This window comes from Coturnix japonica, chromosome 25, assembly GCF_001577835.2.
Source record: "Coturnix japonica isolate 7356 chromosome 25, Coturnix japonica 2.1, whole genome shotgun sequence".
In the NCBI taxonomy this organism is placed as follows: Eukaryota; Metazoa; Chordata; class Aves; order Galliformes; family Phasianidae; genus Coturnix; species Coturnix japonica.
The window spans coordinates 125,751-134,503 of NC_029540.1; the positions used below are offsets into that span (position 1 = coordinate 125,751).

General features: G+C 65.6%; 2 protein-coding genes across 2 annotated transcripts in view; both read left to right on the forward strand.

The window, feature by feature from the left end:
* LMNA (lamin A/C) overlaps positions 1 to 293 on the forward strand; it is a 14,818-nt gene extending 14,525 nt beyond the window's left edge. The window contains 1 exon segment of the mRNA XM_015884268.1: positions 250 to 293. Within this exon segment, the coding sequence (XP_015739754.1) occupies positions 250 to 293 (44 nt within the window).
* A 5,273-nt stretch (positions 294 to 5,566) lies between these two features.
* SEMA4A (semaphorin 4A) overlaps positions 5,567 to 8,753 on the forward strand; it is an 8,061-nt gene continuing 4,874 nt past the window's right edge. The window contains exons 1-6 of the mRNA XM_015884267.1: positions 5,567 to 5,750; positions 6,817 to 6,977; positions 7,067 to 7,129; positions 7,579 to 7,677; positions 7,908 to 8,010; positions 8,248 to 8,360. Coding sequence (XP_015739753.1) covers positions 5,567 to 5,750; positions 6,817 to 6,977; positions 7,067 to 7,129; positions 7,579 to 7,677; positions 7,908 to 8,010; positions 8,248 to 8,360 — 723 coding nt within the window. The remainder of the gene's footprint in view (positions 5,751 to 6,816; positions 6,978 to 7,066; positions 7,130 to 7,578; positions 7,678 to 7,907; positions 8,011 to 8,247; positions 8,361 to 8,753) is intronic.

Consider the following 8,753-nt stretch of genomic DNA (forward strand, 5'->3'; position numbering starts at 1 on the left):
CTCAAGGGAACCTCCTCTCCACCCACAGACCCCCATCAACCCACGGAACCTCCCAATAGAGCCCCCACCCGATGGACCCCATTCCAATGGAACCCCCCACAGCCCCCCCATACCCCTCACAAATCCACTCTCACAGACCCCACCCCACTCCCCTATGAACCCCAACACTCCCCATAGACCCCATCCACACAACTCCCTCCTCCCAAGACCACTCCCCCAACCCCCCTTCTCGCCCCCCCCACCTTGCAGACCCTGCCCCACACTCTCGGCAAGCCGCAGCCGCTCGAATGTAGTTGAATCTACCTGCGCCGTCTTCCTCGAAGAAAGAAATAAAACCTGGTCGTCGTCGGGGGGGCAGCGGAGGCCAAACGAAGGACGGCGTCGTCTGGGGGGCGGGGGGGGTGGGTCTATTGTAGGGACTCTGTGGGGTGTCGGGGGTCAATATGAGGGTGGGGGGATTTGGGTGGTGGAGCCCTATGGGGTGAGGGCCTGCTATGGGGTGGGGTCTTTGGGGTGATGGTGCCCTATGGGGTAAGGGGTCTCCATGGGGTGTTGGCCCATGGGGTGGGGTTTCTTTGGGGTGCTGTTATGAATGGCTGGGGTCCATGGGTGCCAATCTCTAATGAGTGGGGATGCCCCCCAGCTGCCGTCCTATGGGCAGTGCCCCCCATTTGTCCCTATGGGGCAGTGCCCCCCAATCCATCCACTATGGGGCAGTGCCCCCCATTCATCCCTATGGGGCAGTGCCCCCCATCGTGGTTGGGTCCATATGGTGCAGTGGCGAGCACCACTATCTCGTCTCATGCAGGCTCGCACGCGATGACCCCCATCTGGCCATCCCTTAGTGGGGCACTGCCGGCGCCCAGTTTGTTCCTATGTGAGGCGGTTTCCCCAACCTCGTCCGGGCCAGACTCCGGTATTGCGTCAGGCCAACGCCCGTCAATTCATTGTGAGGGCTGTTCGTTTCCGTTTCGGTTACGCTGGTTTCGCCTCCGCACAGCGGATCTCGAGGATGGAGCGGCTCTGCGGTCGCCGTGGAAGCTCTCTGTTGGCCACGACTGGCCGGCCTCCCGCGTGGAGGCTAGCTGCGGGGCTGGGGGGCTTCCTGTGATGACTTTGGGGGGGTCCTGTAATATGGGGCGGGCCGTCCACTGGGGGGGTTTCTGTATGGAGCCGTTTCGTGGGGGGTTCCTCGTGCCAGCATGGGGTTGGTGTCTGGGGGGGCCGTTTATTTGGTGGTCCTGTATCATGGGTTGGTCCGTACTATATGGGTTGGTCTCGTATATTACAAGCTCTCTCGGTGCGGGGGGTCTGTAATAATGGGGGGTCCGTATAATGGGGGGTCGCCCCTGGGCAGCGCTCGGTTGCCGCTCAGCCCTATGTCTGGGGCCGCGCTGCAGTACCGCACGGCCAGGGGCCAGCAACGAACGATCCCCGCTAAAAGCCTGAGAGCGAGGGGAGTGGAAGGGGGGGGTCAGTCCCGATGGGTGCACCGAGAGGGACACTGCCGCGTCGCGCCTTTCTCCTGACAGACGCGCCCCAACGACCGTCTCGTCCAGGCGTGATGGGGTCGTGGATCCGAACATTGCGGGCTCCTTCATTATCGTCACAGAGAGGATCCATCGTGAACGGTCCACTTCCTGATCCATGAGATTACTGGGTCTACCCCCACGCATTCTTTGTACTCTCGTCGTCACCACCAATCTAATGTCCGACACCTATATTCATTTCCAGTGAGCTGTATGAAGTCCTCATGCTTCCTGTAAGCGGGCCCCACTATGCGTACTCACTCACCCACACGAGGCGGGGGCGTATCTGCGTGTACCTTGGGCCGTGACCACGGTTGGGTGGTTTAACGAGTCACGCGCACACGGCCGGGGGTGCTCACTGCCCTGCCCCGCGCCGCCCCATTGTTTCTTTGCGGAAGCGCGAGTCGCCATGGGGGGGGACAGCTTGTGTGTGGTGTTTGGTGTAGTGATGTTGCGTGAGCGCGAGAGGGCGCGGTCCGAAGCGGCATACCACATGGACAACTCTCAGCTTCAGTCGTCGCCGGTGCGCTGAGCCATGCACCGAGGATTACTCCGACGGCGGCCAGCCCGCGGCAGCGCGATCGACGAGTTCTCATGGAGCTGGTGGGCCGGGGGGGCGGAGAAGGATATAAATGGGGATAATAACTACCGCGTGGACCCACACGATGTATGGGGCTTTGAGCACTACGGAGAGCTGGAATATGAGCGGGCGCAGGGGGGGCTTCGCGGATCCACACCCGCTAGTGGGGCTGGGCGGGCACGAGGCAAGCAACAATCAACACGGCCTCAGCCCCATAAGGGGCACCTCCAGCACCCCCCAGCCCGCATTTTTAGAGTCACACCATCTCACCTTTGCCAGCCCCAATAGTGTGACCAATCACCGCCCCCCCCCCGGCTCAAAGAGTGTAGGGTGCATAGGCGGGGCTCTCGCAGAGGGCGTTGGTCCAGCTAAGCCAGGCTCCTGCACGCGTAGACTGTCCGTGCACCTTGTGCACCTCGCGCGCCCACTGAGCTTAAGCAGGCGAGAAGGACTGCAGGATTGAGAGTTGTGAAAACACTTTCGCGTCTGACATATGCTGAAGACCCCACCCCGACGATGCGCGGTTACTGCGGGCGTATGGAGACACGGCATGCAACGGATGGCTCCCCAACCAAATCATATGCGCCGTACCCGGAGGGCACTCCTTAAAGGCCACGACGGCTCCCTACTTCTCTGGGGACTAACGTCTCAACGCTTACCTTTCTACCTGGCAAGGCTGCCCACTGCGCCCCACCACATGTAGGCGCCCCCAACTGCAGGCCCACCTATGAGGGGTCGCCGCGTCCGATAACCCGGGTCTGCGGCCATGCGCCCTCCACCTGGCTTGCCTCATGGACGCCCCAAAGGGCCCCCAAAATAAAACGCGAGCGACCCACACCTGGCCGAGGAAGCCCCCCACACTACTGGGGGGCCGGCGGGGGTGGGGGGGTTGAACTGGGGCAGCCAATGACGGGGCGCGGGCGCACCCAGAGCCGCAGACCCACACCACAATATCGCCCGCCCCTGTCAACGAGGTCAGCCGCGAAATCGCGCCACATATGACAACCCGGACATGGACCACTGCCCCACCTGAAAACGAGCCTGTCCATACGTAGGCCTCCAGCGAGGTGTCGTGCGAGCGAGCGACACCCCATGACATCACCCACTCACTGCCACACATACAAATCGGGCCCCCCATAAAGCAACGTGAGGCAGGGGGGGCCATGCACCCAGCATGACCTGGCGCACAAAACCCTCACCTAGCATCCTAAGAGGACCCATAGCAACCCCATCACAACCCTAGAGCCCCCACAGCGCCCCACAGCTTCCTGCACGCCACCCTACAACCCCCCGCCACCTCGGGGCTTGCTACCTCTTTCAGGCTGCAACTCGCCATCCTATCTTCTCCTTCCGTGGTCCCCTACGGCAACCTATAGGGGGCACAAGAAGGGGACGGTGGGGTGGGGGCTCCATGGGGTTCAATGTGTGTTATGGGTTGGGGGCTCAACGTGGGGCGGCTGCTGACCGTGGCGACGAGTCAGCGCTCGTTGGGGTCGGAGACGCCTTGAGCGCCCAGCACCAGCGTCACGGGCGCCCGACGTAGTAGAAGCGACTCGTCCCGGTCCCCAAAACAGCCAGACGAGTCACAGTCAAGTGGACAACGCGGGACGAGAAGGAGGAGAACACGGGCGGCGGGGGCCACATTACTGGGGGGAAGTGGGGTAAGTGGGGGGGACCGATGCTGGGGTCAGATTGGGGGAGGTGTGGGGTCCCAGTGGGGCTGTGGACCCTGTGGGGGCTGTGGGGTTATGAGGGTCAGAGGGGTCAGGTGGTCCCACTGGGGCTTGTGGGGTCTGTGGGGGGGGTCGTTGGGGTCCATGGGTCTGTGGGAGTCGTGGTTGGTGGGTCGTCAGGGGGCGGTGGGCGCTCGTGGGGTCTGTGGGGTCAGCAAGGGCACGGCGGGGGGGGCAGTTCCCCATACGGTGCCCCACACATGCAGACACTTCCACATGGGGGAGAAGATGGATCCGAAGGTGATAGGGGCCATGAGCTTCCAATCCTCTACCGCAATGTGGGCGCATAATGGGCCGCTCAGCGCGCAACCAGACAGTCTACACGGTATCTACCTATGGGGGTCTGGGACTGCTATGGGGGTGAAGCAGTTGCAGGGAGCTCTGAGTAATGGTCCACGCGACGGTTTTGGTGCCTTATGGGGTCGGGGGCTGTATCTATAGGAGGGACAGTTCTCTATGGCGCCTTGGGAAACGGGAGCGCAAGCAGTTCGCAGTGGGGAAGAGGACAGTGCTGCTGTGGGGTGTGGGGGCGCCCCTGTGGGTGCGGAGCTGCCGCCCCCATCTGAGCAACTACTATGTGGAGCCCCCCCCCCACATCGCCCCATAGAGCGCTCCCACGGGGTGTCTGCCCCCCCCCAAACCGCTCCTGCCCGCCCCAACAGCCCCGACCAACTGCGACCCATAAAATGGGATCACAGGGCCCGCCCTTGGATGGGCCCCCACAGCCACCACGGCCCGACCTCCACCTCCTCCCTGCCCCACAACAACCCCCACCGCAGCCCCCCACAGCGAGGGAAATCCGACCTGATCATGAGAACCGGGGCTGCCCAAACACCACCCCCCGCACCCCCAAACCCCCCCTCCCACCGTCCCAACCCCACTTCCCATCCCAGCCCCACATGCCCCCATAGCTGCCCCCGCGTCCAGCCACATCCCAATGGCCGCCCCCCGTCCCCCCGCTTCCCGCTCACCGGCGGCGATGCTGACGCGGGGCGGGGCGCTGAGCGCGGGAGGCAACAACGCGGGAACGCAGCCGCGGGGAGCAGCAGCCGGAGCATGGCGGAGTGCCGGGGCGGATCGCGGGACCGGGAGCGGAAACGGGCGGGGGGCCCACGCGAGGCGAGAAGTATCCGGACCCACGTGACGGACGGATCGAGGGGGGGGGGGGGGGGTTTGGGGGGGGTTGGAAGAGGGGGGTTGGGGTCTCCAATCCTTCCTCGTCTCCTAACCTCGTCTTCGTCCCGCACCCCCCGGCCCCCGCACGGATCGGTCCCCCGACGTCAAGCTCGGGGCCCCGCGGGGATCCGGCCGAACGGGCGGCGGGGTCCGCGGTGCCCTCCCCGGTCCCATCATCGCGCCCCATAGAGCGCGGCCTCCGGAACCTGAAAGTTCCGGACGGAGAGAAAACGGGCAGTCGACACGGTCGGGGGGGGGCGGCCCGACCGAAGCGGGCGGTGCGGGGCGGGGTGCGGGGCTGGCGGCGAGACGGGGTCCCTAGTGGCGTTACTCCTCATTTCTGTCGGGTACTTAGGTCACTTTAAATCTATTCGGCGGGAATGCGGGTGTCAGGTGTCCGGGGCCTGAGCATCGCCCTGTGGGGCTGAAGTGTCATCCTATGGGCAGAGCGCCGATCCTAAATGGGCTGAGCAGTCATCCTCAATTGGGGCATAGAGTGTCTCCTTGGGACTGCCGTCACCCTACGGGTCTTGAAGCGCGCATCGTCCATGGGCGACAGTCCGATCACCAACCTACGGAGCCGAGCATCACCCTGTGGGGATGAGCGCCACACCACCGCAGCGCGAAGCTTATGGGGCCGAACAAACCCGGCCCAGCAATCGCCCTATGGGCCGGACCCCCCAACCGGCGGCCCCATCCCCGCCCCCCAGAAGCCCCGGCGGCCCCAGCCCGGTATGTTGGGTTAACGGAGCTCCGTTGGCCGCCGCCTCTGGGCCGCCTTTTGTTCCGCGCTGGCCGGAGCCACGGGGCCGGGATGGGGGGAGGGGGCCGGTGTGGGTGGGGGTCACGGGGCCACGGGGGATGTCGGGGCGGGGGGGGGGCGAATGTGGGGCGGGGGCGATGTGCGGCAATGCCCTATAGGGGCGCCCCGTCCCCAGCGCTCCCCCATTAACCGGTCAGTGCCCCACATCCACCCCCCCCGCTCTGCCCCCGCATCCCTGGTTGCTCTGCAGGTCGGTTTCCCCTCGCTGTGGGGCTGCGGTGGGGGGTTGTGGGGCAGGGAGGGGTGGGGTCGGGCCGTGGTGGCTGTGGGGCGCCCATGGGCGCCCTGTGATCCCCATTTATGGGGTCGCAGTTGGTCGGGGCTGTGGGGCGGCAGGAGCGGGTTTGGGGGGGGGCAGACACCCGTGGGAGCCGCTATGGGGCGGTGGGGGGGGGGCTCCCATAGGTGCTCAGTGGGGGCGGCAGCTCCGCACCCCACAGGGCGCCCCACACCCCACAGCAGCACTTCCTCTTCCCCACTGCGCTGCTGCGCTTCCCGTTTCCCGGCCCCATAGAGAACTGTGCCCCATAGATCACAGCACCCCGACCCATAAAGCACCAACACCCCGACCATACAGAGCCCTGCACTCTGACCCCATAGCACCCAGACCCCATAGGGCCCTGCTGCGTCCCCTGAGCCCCATATGCGCCCCATAGCGCTGAGGATGGAGCTCAGCCCCACATTCACCTTCGGGATCCCCTCCCCATGTGGAAGTGCTGCTGTGTGGGGCACCGATGGGGAACTGCCCCCCCCGCCGTGCCCTGCTGACCCCACAGACCCCACAGCGCCCACCGCCCCCCGACCCCACCAACCACCGACTCCACAGACCCGATGGACCCCAACGACCCCCCCCCACAGACCCCACAGCCCCAGTGGGACCACCGACCCCTCTGACCCTCATAACCCCACAGCCCCACAGGGTCCCACAGCCCCACTGACCCCACACCCCCCCACTGACCCCACATCCCCCCCCAGGTGACCCCCGCCGCCCGGTTCGCTCCTTCTCGTCCCCGCGTGTCCGTGACTGTGACTCGCTGCTTTTGGGGCCGGACGAGTCGCTTCTCTACGTGGGCGCCCGTGACGCGGTGCTGGCGCTCAACGTCTCCGACCCCAACGAGCCGCGACTCGTCGCCACGGTCAGCGCCGCCCCACGGAGCCCCCACCCCATAACACACATTGACCCCATGGAGCCCCCACCCCACCGTCCCCTTCTTTGCCCCCATAGGTGCCGTGGGGACCCACGGAGGAGAAGAAGAGGGAGTGCAGCCTGAAGAGGAAGAGCCCCGAGGTGGGGGGGGGTGTAGGGTGGGTGCAGGAAGCTGTGGGGCGCTGTGGGGCTCTATGGGGTGTGATGGGGTGCTATGGGGTCCTGTAGGATGCTATGAGGTGCTATGGGGTGCTGTAGGATGCTATGGGGCGTGATGGGCACTATGGGGTGCTATGGGGTGCTGTGAGACACTGTGGAGCACTATGAGGCCCTATGGGCACTGTGGGGTGCTATGGGATTTGGGACTATACAGGGCGCTATGTGGTTTGTGGTGCTGCGGGGCGCTATGGGGCGCAGTGGGGCGCAGTGGGGCGCTATGGGGCGCTATGGGGCGCAGTGGGGCGCTATGGGGCGCTATGGGCTGCAGTGGGGCGCTATGGGGCGCAGTGGGGCGCAGTGGGGCGCTATGGGGCGCTATGGGGCGCATCGTGCTGCCGTTCCATCCCGCCCCATCGTCTGTCCCCGCTCAGACCGAGTGTTTCAACTTCATCCGCGTCCTCGTGGCTCTGAACCGCAGCCACCTCTACGCGTGCGGGACCAACGCCTTCAGCCCCGCCTGCACCCACATCGTGAGCCGGGGGGCGATGGGTCACACTATGGGGCTGGGGGGTGATGGGTGACTCTATGGGGCTGGGGGGTGCTGGGTGCCCCTATGGGGCTGAGGCCGTGTTATTGTGCTGCCTCGTGCCCCAGCCCCACAGCGGGTGGGATCCCCGGGAAGCCCCCCCTGCCCCCTCCAGCCCCGCCCCACATCTGTGGGTCCCGCTGATCCCCCATAACTCCGCCCCCCCCCCACCAGCTCCTGGAGAACTTCACGCTGCCGCGGGCCGCCGTGGGGCAGCGCGATGGGAAGGGCCAGAGCCCCTTCGACCCCCGGCACTCACACACCGCGCTGCTGGACGGTGAGAAACATGGGGGGGGGGCAGAGAGTGAGACCCCGGGGGGACCCCAAAAGGGGAGGGGGGGGAACGAGGGGCGGACAGAACAGAGTGACCCCAATAGGGCAACGGGGGTAGTACAAAGATGGGGGGGAACCCCAACATGGATCCAGGGGACCCGATTAGACCCCATAGATGGAGGGGGGGGGTCTGCAAAGGGGACGGGAGCGTCCCTGCCCCACTGACCCCCGCCCCCCCCAGGCGGGGAGCTCTACGCGGCCACGGCCAACAACTTCCACGGCACCGAACCCGTCATCTCCAGATCGTTGGGAGCACGAACAGCCCTCAAAACTGACGCGTTCCTGCGCTGGTTGGCAGGTGGGGAACCGCCCCATAGGGACAAATGGGGGGCACTGCCCCATAGGGATGGATGGGGGTCACTGCCCCATAGGGACGGATGGGGGGCACTGCCCCATAGGGACAAATGGGGGGCACTGCCCCATAGGGATGAATGGGGGGCACTGCCCCATAGGGATGGATGGGGGGCACTGCCCCATAGGGACAAATGGGGGGCACTGCCCCATAGGGACGGCAGCTGGGGGATCCCCACCTCATAGAGATGGCACCCATGGGACCCCCAGCCCATCATAACAGCACCCCAAAGAAACCTCCACCCCATGGGCCCCAACACCCCATGGAGACCCCCTACCCCATAGGGACCATCACCCCAAAGGGACCCCCACCCCATAGCAGCCCCTCACCCCATA